Source organism: Aulonocara sp. 'chitande type north' Nkhata Bay, linkage group LG9 (assembly GCF_057382095.1).
Source record: "Aulonocara sp. 'chitande type north' Nkhata Bay isolate Kocher_YH1m ecotype deep benthic linkage group LG9, A_spYH_male_GT1.1, whole genome shotgun sequence".
In the NCBI taxonomy this organism is placed as follows: Eukaryota; Metazoa; Chordata; class Actinopteri; order Cichliformes; family Cichlidae; genus Aulonocara; species Aulonocara sp. 'chitande type north' Nkhata Bay.
In genome coordinates this window covers 7,542,195-7,553,855 of record NC_141352.1, presented here as the reverse complement: position 1 = coordinate 7,553,855, position 11,661 = coordinate 7,542,195, and the positions used below count along the sequence as shown (strand labels likewise).

Here is an 11,661-nt window from a genome sequence, read left to right as displayed (position 1 = left end):
CATTTTGTCTGAGACCTGCAGAGGGCAGTTCAAGGGTTTGGTTAGAATACGGGTCAGGTTTGGCACAGGCCGCTTTGCAGAACCTAAAAAAATGTATTAAAGTGAATTTCACATTAAAAGCATCACATAAATAACCAAACTAAAAGAAAAACAAATGGAGAAGAACTTTAAACTGAAGAAGTGTATTTGTTGTGAATGACTGAGGCTGAGGGTTTGCTGAAGCTGTGTGAGTCTTCTGTGTCCAACAGAACATCGTGCTGTCTGGAGGTTCCACCATGTTCAGAGACTTTGGCCGGCGGCTGCAGAGGGACCTGAAGAGGGTGGTGGACGCTCGGCTGAAGCTGAGCGAAGAGCTGAGCGGAGGACGGATAAAGGTGAGCCTGACCAGCGAGTGCAGGCCGATCCAGACCTTTATGACCTGAACACATCTGGAAGAAGAGGTTTTTAACATTGGTCAGCTTCAGGTAAAGCTTTTCTTTGTTTGTGTGGAACTTTTCAGTCAAAAGGCTGAAACTGGTCCCCACTGAGCTCCTCCACAGTCCAGATCAGTGCTGGTCCCATGGTGGTCCCAGCTGGAATCACCTTCCTATTAATAGCAGAGGTGGGAATTAACAAAGTGCAAATACCTTGTACTTAAGTAGAATTTTCAGCTGAGTACTTTCTACTCCTTACATTTTCGAACAGGATCATGACTTTAGGTTTATCTGTAGTTTATACTCTGGGTTTAAAGTGGAGTGCAGGTTTCCGTATGTTTAGCATTTAGCTAGCCCTACTGAAGAGGAGCGAGCAAAACTTTTGTACTGTCAGGTAATTTGAAATGCAGCTAACAAACATCAGCAAACACACAAACTGTCTGTGTGCAGTTTATCTCACAGTGTGCTAAAGGTCCAGCTGCTTGTTTCACTGGGAGAGAAAAGACAGAGAGCTAAGTTCATTCAGAGATGGAGAAAGATAAGAAAGAAGGACAGGAGAGGAAGAAGAGAGCTTAGAGTTAAAGGGAAGGGTGCTCATTTAAAGCTCACATAGAAGTCCTCATGTTGTTAAACCTGCTGAGGCAGACTAACTGTGTTATTTAAAGGCTGCAGGTTAGTGCAGCATAAACAGGTGAGTTTGTACTGTGATGGCTTTAAAGTAAAGACCAGCGTGTGACTGCTGCACAGTGACTGTCTTATATAAAGATAGCATAAACTGTCAGTGTAGAGGATGAAATCAACCAGGACAACTCAGGAAACATCTGCTCACATCTGGTTGAATCCAGGTGTGTACATCCACAGAGAGCAGCAGATCAGCTGATCACAGCCTGCACACTAAGAACATCTACTGGAGCTCTCAGTAGAAATGATTGTGAGTTTGGTTCTTTCCCCCACACTGAGCCATGACAGCTGACTTTAGGTTCCCCACCTGCTGAATCCACTTCACCCTCTGACTGTGCTTGTGTTCCTGGTTAGAAACAAAGTCCTTCCCTCTACAACGGAGGCAACAGAAAAAATAAATATATTTTTATTTTCCCTCCTGCTCATCTTCTACTTACCTGACTCAAGCTGAGTACATTTATTAGAATTAAAATTCAGGTTAAAATTATTACATTAATAAAAAATGTGGTAGAAATGTTCTTCAAGGAACTTTCTTCCTCTGAGTACGTTTCAGAGCCGTTACTTTTCACTTTTATTTGAGTAAAGAATTTGAATCAGTACTTGAACTTACAGGAGTATTTTTTAACAGTAGGTTCTGTACTTGTACTTGTCTGTAGTTTTGCCACCTGTGATTAATAGTCACCAGATCCTGGTGCAGCTGATAACAGCACAGAGCAGAGTTAAGCTTTAATGTTACAGCCTTTACCTGGATGGCATTTAACTGGATCACTGGTTTGTTCCCAGTTTCTTTGTGATGTGAATCATTTATATGCAGATGACGTGTTTTTGTGTGTTGGCAGCCGAAGCCGATGGAGGTTCAGGTCGTCTCACATCACATGCAGCGTTACGCCGTCTGGTTCGGAGGCTCTATGTTGGCGTCCACGGTAACCAAAAGTTTTGTGTTCTTCTACTTTCACACAAAGCATTTCCCTAAACAACATGTGGCTGGAGGAAATGAGCCTGCTCAGTAAACTCTTTCCTGACGAGTTTATGGTTTCAGGTCTTAGTGAATAAAATATGCATTCAGTTTATAACTGATGGCCTGTCTGGAGAGACCAGGAACCTTTGTTGACACTGTGTGTTGTGTTTGCAGCCGGAGTTTTTCCAGGTGTGTCACTCGAAGAAGGACTACGACGAGATCGGGCCGAGCATCTGTCGACACAACCCCGTGTTTGGCATCATGTCCTGATGACAGCGGCGAGCCCATCGGCCCGCTAACCTGTTAGCCTGCTAGCAACCAGCCACTCAGCCATTAGCCTGATAGTTTTTTGCCCTTCTCAGTTTTCACCTATGAAGCTGCTAACCTGTTAGCGGGCTAGCTCAGCATCATCAAGCACATGGAGAACGTGAAGCACAAAGGCAGTTAGAGAGCAAGACAAAGTTTGCAGTGGTTTTGTTTTGATAAATTTACTCCACAGAGAAAAAAACGTCTTCAAGCAACTTAAAGAAGTCCAGACGCTTTTCTTTGCAAGCTCCTTTGTCCACAGAGAAGAATTTTACCGAGAACAAGAGGAGCTGCAGGAGACCTGGTGTAGCTAGCCAACCTTCTTCCAACACGTAGCAGTGCTAATAGAGATCCTCCGAAGCTGAGGCTGTTGTCCCGACAGCAGATAGAGATAAATATGGCGCCTGCTCGCCTCTCATCCTCATTTCGGCCTCTTATCAAACACAAGCCGCCGCTCTGTGCTGAAGCTGGTGACGGTGGATTTAACAGGACAAGCCTCTGGATGTTTTCTGTCACTCGGCATTTATGTCAGCATGTTTGTGGCCCTGCTATAACGATCAGACTCACACTGAATCTCACTGACTTTTTGTCTCTAAACTAGGAAAAGCTCTAAAATCCGTCTCTTCGTCTTTCGGACAGTGTCGTAGACAGACAGAAAATAATTTTCTTTGGTGGTGATGGTCTCATTTTCTCTCTAGCAGCACAATCAGGTGTAGTTTTGAGCGCTGCAGCCTGCAGAGGGCGCCAATGGTGTCAGGACAGCGACGCAGTGTGACGTCACAATCAAAGGGGACCTGTTCTGCTTTTTCTCGTTTTCTGGTACAAGAGTAAAGTCATAGTCTCTGATGTTGAGATGAAACACCACCCATGTGTCAGATAACGAGCTCATCACCACACTGGCTTCCTGAAATTTCTGTTTGCTCCAGTCTCACAGTGATGGAGCGATGTTGGTCTGAACATCACTCTCTGGGTCTACGGCCCCAAGATCCCCCCAAAAACCACCAGACAGAATACAAAGGGAGAGTAAATCTATTCATGTTAACATATAAAGGGTATTTTGTGACTTTAGATATAAGAGACATGACTGTGGCTCAGCATGAGCATTTATTTTTTGGATTAGCGTGAGCCGGGAAGAGGCTCCAAATGATTCTGGGTCATGGATTTAGTTTTTAATGTGGTCAGGCTCTATATTTGTAAAATAAATAAATAAATAAATAATAATAATAATAATATAAACTTTGCATTAATAAATATTTATATTGACTGAGAGAGCAAGAATCAGACCGATCAAAGATCAGGTCCAAACAACCTGTAGCATGTGTTCAGGTGCAGTCATGTGATGGGCACGTCTTCCAGAAGTCATTGTTAGGTGAGACGCTCAGTTTGGAGATTTGCTTCCACAACACGTTTTCTCTTACAGCGCAGGGATGAAAGCAGATAAAATCCACGTTATGCCAATGAGTATTTCTTAAACGAGATGAAGCCTCATTTGCATATTTAAAAATCAACCTCCAAACAGTTCATGTCTATAATTAGTCAGTTTCACGATATTATCTGTACATACTGGTTTGCAATAAACATGTATGAAGTTCTGCAGATCATATCTTTGCTTTCTCCATGTCAGTTCTTTTCTTGCACCACAAATATTGTCCTTACCTCCAGCACAGCCATCTGGCAGTGACCCTCCGACCTCTGCCATAATCCTCAGATGGACCTGGGCCTGCTCATTTAAGCCACACCCACTTCCATCAGTGTTTTCTTTTTTTATCACGAGGTTGGCTGACTGGTTCACTGTGCATACCGATAGTGAACCTTACGTTGCTGCTTTCACTTTACTTGAATGTTCAAACTTTTGCATTTGATCCAGTGACTTGGGCTCGTCTAGGGCTGGAGTAACCTGTGAGAGCTAGTGATGCTGTTCTACTGCAGATGAATCACCTGAATGAGGAGGTGCGCTCCCCTGTGTTTCATGTTCAGTTACTCTGAATCTCCTCTTCACCTCACTCTTATACCTGTTCACCCTGTGTCCCTCCTCTCTAACTCCACTCACTGTGACATCACCAGCCACCCTCTCTATTCAATTCAATTAAATTTTATTTATATAGCGCCAAATCACAACATAAGTCGCCTCAAGGCGCTTCATAGATACAGAGAAAAACCCAACAATCATATGACCCCCTATGAGCAAGCACTTTGGCAACAGTGGGAAGGAAAAACTCCCTTTTAACAGGAAGAAACCTCCGGCAGAACCAGGCTCAGGGAGGGGCGGGGCCATCTGCTGTGACCGGTTGGGGTGAGAGAAGGAAGACAGGATAAAGACATGCTGTGGAAGAGAGACAGAGGTTAATAACAGATATGATTCAATGCAGAGAGGCCTGTTAATACATAGTGAGTGAGAAAGGTGACTCTCTGAGTCTGCGTCTGTATCTGCCTGTCTATGATGTCACCCCATCTGTTTGTGAATCTGTCTGTTTAGTTCAATGTCTTGTCTGGTTCCATGTGTCTGAGTTTCCTGTTTTATTGTGAAGGTCCGTGTCGTATGTGAGTGTGATCAGTTTACGTTTCCCCTGTCCCGTCAGCCCAGATTCCTCCCAGCTGTGTTGCCCTCCTGTCTCTCATCCCCTGATTACTGGTGTGTGTCTTTAAGCCCTGTGTGTTCTCCTGCCTGTTGCCGGTTCGTCTGTGTAACTCTGTGTCAGTCTGTTACCCTGTGTTCCACGGTGTCCTGTTCCTCGTCTGCGTCTCTCTGCTTCTCATCCCCTTTGTCGTATGCTCCCAGGTCTGTTATTTTTAGTCCTCCCAGTTTAGGTGTCTTTAGTTATTTGTTATGCCCCACTGTTTGTTTGCCACTACACCTCTGTAAATAAAACCACCGGTATCTCATCCACTGCCTGCATCTTGGGTCCTTCTTCCAACTCCACACGGCTTGCCATCGGCAGCCGTGACAGAAGGTCCAGATCATCTCTCAGGTCTTTACTGGAGTTTTACCTCTGGTACTCAGACAGAGTTCATCAGTGTAGATAGTTCTGAGAGTCTTCTTTTGTTGTCTTCCTGCTGCTTCTTCTTTTAAAACTCAAACATTTATTGGAGCTGAACAGGTGTGTTACAAAGCCAAACCACCAGACACAGTGACAGGAAACTCATCTTTTATTTTCACGTTGATCAGAGTTACAGAAAGAAACATGAAACTCTGACCCTCTGCTCTCTGACATGTTTGACTTCAACAACATGAAAACAGCCAAAATCCTCATTAATCTGTTGGACTTTTATTCTAATCAGCTCTAAAATGTTTCCATAAAATCTAATAAACTTCTCGTTAACATCAGTGTCCGATGAAAATTCTACAAATAAAGTCATTTTCCTGATTGTTTTGTTCTCAGACTGGAAGTCAGAGATCTTGGTTTCCATCCATCCTGAAGGTTTTCACAGAGCCGACTGTTCAGGTTTGACTCAAAGCCTTGTTTCTGGGACACTTTAGTCCTGAAACCTGCTGAAACTCTGACATGTTCTGCTGTTTGAACATCTTTGTTTGTATAAAGACGCATAGAAAATCGTCTCTGTGAAAATCTTTGATGTGAAAACCAAACCAAATAGATGAGCCTCGCGCTCGTGTTTCTGTAAGTGGATTGGAGGATTGAACATTGAACTGTATCAGCTGCTTCTGGGTGTTACAGATGATTCCTAATTTGCTCTCCTGTGAGTGCTGAACATCTGGCAGTGCGTCACATCAGCTGCAGCTCCCGTGAAAGGCACGGATCCACCTCGCAGAGAGCGGCGATCAGAGCCGAGCTGCCCTGGGATCCTTTTCTGCGCACCACGTCGATCACCTGTCGGGCTTTATCCGCCCTGCTCCTCACTCCGCCTAAATCCATTTCATCATCGATGATGACGCGGCGCTCCAGGAGTTTATCCAGCAGCTTCCTCAGGACGGGTTCGGACACTCTGTCGATAAACTGAGAGCGAACGGCCGCCAACTTCTCCTCTGCCGAGGAGTCGGCGGCGGTCTTTGGCAGATCGGGACCTGGAAGACCTGTGAGAGAGAGGAGGACGGATTAATGCCGAGGTCAGAGTGAGGCCGAAGACCTCCGACCACGGGAGCCTCGGCGTGAAGCCGAAGACCTCCGACCACGGGAGCCTCAGAGTTCCTGAGAACATCCAATCCAGCAGCTCCGACTCGGGCGGCTCCTTCCATCAGCTGTTTGCTCTGAATGCACCTTAAAAGGGAGAGAGACACTCTGCACACACTTCCTGTTTGCACGTCCTGTCACAGCGTGACGCTGCTCTGACCCTGATGATGTCACCTGAATGTCAAACGCTCAAACAGGTTAAAGGAAGTGCACGCCTGCCCACAGCCTCACTGACCTGCAGGTTGACCCATGACCTTTCGCAGCTTCTTCACCAGGTCGTTCCTGTTGATCTTCTTAAAGATGCTCTCCATCACCTGCACGGCTCCGTCCATGTCATACTTCTGCACCATCAGATCCACGGCGTCGCACCGCTCCGCCGTCGACAGCCGGTTCACTTTGATGGGCTCGATGTCTCTAAACCGCTCGTTCTTCAGGTTCCACTTGAAGGTCTTGAATTCCTCATCTGTTATGTCTTCCAGGATGTTGACGAGGTCCGGCTCCGTCATCTCGGCTTCCTGCTAGCATCAGAAAACACTGTGATCAGACTCTGATGCATCATGGGTAATGAGCGCACGCGGGTGTAAAGCGATGACGCAGATCCAGCTTTACACTGTGAGAGCGCCGACGTGAAACACAGTCAGTGTTAGCAAACATCTCCAGTAATAAATCAGTGCACCACAAACACATGGACGACTATGACAGAGGCACAGAAAGAGGCGGGGTTTAGTTCAGGAAGGAGGCGTGACCTGGAAGTATCTGCCCTCATCAGCGCTGTCTGAATTCTCCACATGTTATGGACTAAAGGCACTTCAGTGCTTCCTTTACTTCCTTTAGCAGAGGACACACTGGAGCATCCTTTGTGAAAGGGGAGGAGCAAAAGGCCTCCCCAAACGAACACAAATATTCAAGCATGACCTCTATGAACTCTGCAATAAAAACTACTTCCTGTTGCTGCACGAACAACATGGGTTCATACAGAGTCTGTATGATGTGTATGTGATGGTAACGTGTTCTGTGTGGTCAGTTTGCATTAATGTTCTTTAAACTGGTCAGGATCATCACCCAGTTCGGCTGTGGGTCAGCTGGGATACAGGATGGATGGAAGGAACTTTAAATCCCGTCCACGGCCGTCAGTCCCAAACTCACAGAGATCTTCAAAAAGCAGACGCCAGCAAGGCGGAGCCTAAAGGTGCCTCAACTCGCACACGACTTATCTTTCACAGGCTGTTCTCGTTTACTCGGCCTGCACAAAACAAACAAAACGCAGAAGCAGTGGACACCCCCGACACCAATCAGGAGTCGGGAATGTCAGCATGCCCCGCCCTCAGCTGTTTCCTGCCACTGCAGCTCAAACTGGTTTGAACCTGATCTCAGATTAAAGATGGTGCGATCACACACAGCTGGCTGATGATGAAGTGTGAAAGAAGGAGCAAACCCCGCAGATGTTCTCAGCAGGTTTACAAAGATGGCCTCCAGCTGCTTTTAATCGACACCAGCGAGAGCAGACGTCAGGCTCGCAGGAAGGAAACCTTCTGTGGCGCTCGCCCTTAACGGCCAAGCCAGAATCTCCCAGGCGACCCTGAAGCTGACGAGGAGCTTCAGGTAGAAACGGCAGACACACTCACCTTTCAGCTCGGAGCGATGACAGAGATAGGAGCGCTTCCACTCGCCGGTGCCTGTCAGACGGGCTTCAGGGCTGCTGCTCTGCCAGTTGTGAGGCGCTGCTCAGACTGACTAATGTCAGAGGTTTGGCTTCTTCTTTCATGCTTCCTGTGTTAGTGCGACACAGGAAGAAGACATCCGCTCACCATCAACCTCTCTCACATCTGTCTACATCAGGGAAATGCAAAACACAAAGAAAAGAATGGACCTCGTAAAGACACCAGTGTGGCCCGCTGAACATCTTTGGAAAATGCATGTGATGACATCGATGTGTGAGTTTTGACTGTATCGCACAGCTTTTAGTTTTCCTCACAGATTACCCCCCCCCACCAGCGCTCACATTAACTGTGATCCACACTAACACGAAGGGCGGCCTCACTGGTTCAGCCCAATGGAGGTGGAAGTGGGCTGTATGTGGGTTAGTGAGGTTTGCACACGTGTCACTGACCTGCTTACTTTTCAGGTGCAGCGAGGTCAGCCACTAAACCTGAGCGAAAGCAAACATTTGAGCTGCTGAAAGAAAAAAAACAACTTACAAATTAAAATATCTGTGTCACAGGCTGTGTCTCTGACCCAGCGCTCTGAGTTCATTTTGTATTTGTCTCATTTTAGATATGTGATTAGTTTGTGTCATTCCTATTTAGCTTTAGTTAAGGAAAGGCAGTTATTATTTATTGTTTCCTTGGTTTCTATGTTTGAGTTCTTGTATCGTTCATCACGTGTTAGGTCTGTTAAGCTTGTGTTGTCATGTCTAGTTTCAGTGTTTCCTGTTTTATTTTGAAGGAGTCGTGTGTTCTTTGTTCATTGTATTTAGTTTCACTTCCCCTGTCCTGTCATTAGGTTCATGTCAGTCAGCTGTTCCTCCATGTGTTCCCACTTCCCCTAATCACCTCCTGTGTATTTAAGTCCTGTGTTTTCAATGTGTCATTGTTAGATCGTCTGCTTTGTTTGCAAGCCAAGAAGTTGCGTCAAGTTTCCTCATGTCAAGTCCATGTTCCTGTTGTAGGTTTTTAAGTTAATTTAGCTCACCCAGTTTAGTTTATTGTTAGCCTTGCATTTTGCCTTTTGTTTACAGTTATTTTGCCAGCCTCAATAAATGGCTCGTTTTCTGTTATTCAAGTCATGTTTCACATTTTGTTTCCGTCTGCATTTGGGTCCACCCTTCACTCTACACACAGTCAGCCCTGCTGATTGTGACAATCTGAAAAGAAATAATTTCTATTTTCAGTTTCAGTTTTATTTATACAGGACTAAATCACAACAACGGTCACCTCAAGGTGCTTTATACTGTAATGTAGACCCTACAATGATACATACAGAGAAAAACCCAACAATCAAATGACCCCCTATGAGCAGCACTTTTGCGACAGTGGGAAGGAAAAACTCCCTTTTAACAGGAAGAAACCTCTGGCAGAACTTAAACAAAGCAAATACAAAACATTTGAAGGTGTTTTCAGGAACAGCAGCCTCATAGGGGCCGCTGTGAGGAAACGCCCTGACAAACACGGCGATGTTTGAAACGACTGACGCTGACAGGAAACGGTGCAAAAGCTGAAACGAACCCACCAATGAACTGAAAGACTGTGGAGAGCCTTGGCATTTTGTCGTACTACAGGCAAAATATTGCCATTAAGTGCCTTTGTAACTTGAATTTTTCATTAAATGCGGTCTTCATAAGCCGGGGTTCCACTGTACTGGTGATGGGTCGGTCGCAAACGAAATGGCTCTTAGAGCCGACACTTTGAAGTGAATGACGTGAGCCGGATCCTTATAGAGATTGACGGACCACGTGACTTTCGCACATTGCTTTGTGGGTACCCGTGGCAACAAAATCAAAACACTGCATCAAGCGCTAGTATTTCCAGCACCGGTAATCATTAATTCTGCGGTTTTAATCCCTACTTGCATTTTATTTGCCCCAAAAACAGTTCTGTACAAAACGACAGAGAACACGGCAGGTCTGTACAAAGACAGACGTAAATGGCCTGTATTTATATAGCGCTTTACTAGTCCCTAAGGACCCCAAAGCGCTTTACACATCCAGTCATCCACCCATTCACGCACACATTCACACACTGGTGATGGCAGCTACATTGTAGCCACAGCCACCCTGGGGCGCACTGACAGAGGCGAGGCTGCCGGACACTGGCGCCACCAGGCCCTCTGACCACCACCAGTAGGCAACGGGTGAAGTGTCTTGCCCAAGGACACAACGACCGAGACTGTCCAAGCCGGGGCTCGAACCGGCAACCTTCCGATTACAAGGCGAACTCCCAAATCTTGAGCCACGATCGCCCTTGTCAGTCACGTGACGCAAAGGCAAAAAAAGAGTATGAGGAAAAAATCAAAGGAGTGAAAAGGTGAGACTCACACGAGCATACAGAGTGGAGTAAGGACGTTAGCATGCTGCCCAACTTTCATCACGCACATATTTACTATTATATGGTCCTAATTGTGAGTGCACACACTCACAACATGTTTAGTAACTTCAGATCCTGCAACAAGCCCAGGTCCAGTTTACTTTGGTGATTTGGACTATTCCATCTCACAGCTGTTGTTACAGGACAACGCGTCTATTTGTTGTTTCAGGTTGTAATATTACACAACATTTTCAGATGTAATAGAAATAAAATGAGTGTTTCGTAATTCATTCAATTTATTGTCTTTATTTATAACTGGCATTATTGTTTCATTCTATTATAGAATCTTACAAGAAAGAGGCAAAATTGTATTTCATCAGCTTTATTAGCTGCTTCGGTGAAAAACAAATCAACAATGAAAAAAACAAAACAAAACAACATTGCAAAACAACATACTGGAAAACAGTTATTCATCACTTGATTGCTTCAATACAACACTTGGGCACATATATGCGGGACGCTTCGTGGCTGTTTTGATAGCGCTCTCTCTCTTAACCAATCAAATCTCACTGTGGTAGCAGCTTTAAACTCTGTATGACCCAGGTTGATAGAGGGGCCCAGTCTGGATCACATTCTTGTATTTTGTTGGCTGGTTTGCCTACAAAACACAACAAACATTAGCATGCAAAGCCACAGTGAACAAAGCAGCATAGCGCAGCAAATTCAATTCAAATCAACATAAGACTTATTTGTAACCTAAATCAACAATTATGTTATGATAAATGATAAATTACGTAATAACTACAACAGAAAACTGACCTTTGTGGAAATACTTGGAGCAGACTAACATGTGAGCTGGAGTGTTCTGGGACATTATATTTGGTCTGCAATCCAGGCCATCCGTCATGTTCATGTTCATGAAACATGGCTTGAACAATTTCTCTTCAACGATGTAATCCGATTACAACCGATTTCTTTACCCGTCGGCTTCCTGTGGCTGTCATGCGACCGGCTATTGCAGTTAATAATACAACAGCTTCTTGCCATTATTTGTGTTTCTTTTTATCGCTGTGTGACTGTTTTCATGGGAAAGCCTGCGTGGGCTAGTACTGCTTGCCACTTGTTCCCAGAATCCTTTGTGGTTTTACCCCGGA

At 45.2% G+C, this 11,661-nt stretch overlaps 2 protein-coding genes and 1 long non-coding RNA gene across 5 annotated transcripts in view; 2 read left to right on the top strand and 1 right to left on the bottom strand.

The window, feature by feature from the left end:
- Window positions 1-3,954, top strand: part of actr3b (actin related protein 3B) — a 13,467-nt gene extending 9,513 nt beyond the window's left edge. For both annotated transcript variants that reach the window (XM_086305542.1, XM_086305541.1), the window contains 3 exons: window positions 249-374; window positions 1,934-2,017; window positions 2,227-3,954. In XM_086305542.1, the coding sequence (XP_086161668.1) occupies window positions 249-374; window positions 1,934-2,017; window positions 2,227-2,322 (306 nt within the window). In that variant the 3' untranslated portion in view covers window positions 2,323-3,954. The remainder of the gene's footprint in view (window positions 1-248; window positions 375-1,933; window positions 2,018-2,226) is intronic.
- A 1,533-nt stretch (window positions 3,955-5,487) lies between these two features.
- Window positions 5,488-8,294, bottom strand: LOC147321523 (uncharacterized). 2 transcript variants are annotated; one of them, XM_086305568.1, is made up of 3 exons: window positions 8,111-8,294; window positions 6,721-7,003; window positions 5,488-6,388 (listed from the first exon to the last, which is right to left on the bottom strand). In XM_086305568.1, the coding sequence occupies exons 2-3, from the start codon at window positions 6,989-6,991 to the stop codon at window positions 6,081-6,083; spliced, it is 579 nt and encodes a 192-aa protein (XP_086161694.1). In that variant the 5' UTR covers window positions 6,992-7,003; window positions 8,111-8,294; the 3' UTR covers window positions 5,488-6,080. The 2 variants fall into 2 exon arrangements, with proteins under 2 accessions (XP_086161694.1, XP_086161695.1); XM_086305569.1 differs by having other exon boundaries at window positions 6,721-7,000; window positions 8,111-8,292.
- On the top strand, window positions 7,784-9,261 carry LOC147321522 (uncharacterized). Its single transcript, XR_015130984.1, has 2 exons — window positions 7,784-8,231; window positions 8,325-9,261. It is a non-coding gene; the product is annotated as an uncharacterized LOC147321522 (long non-coding RNA).
- The last annotated feature ends 2,400 nt before the right edge of the window (window positions 9,262-11,661 follow it).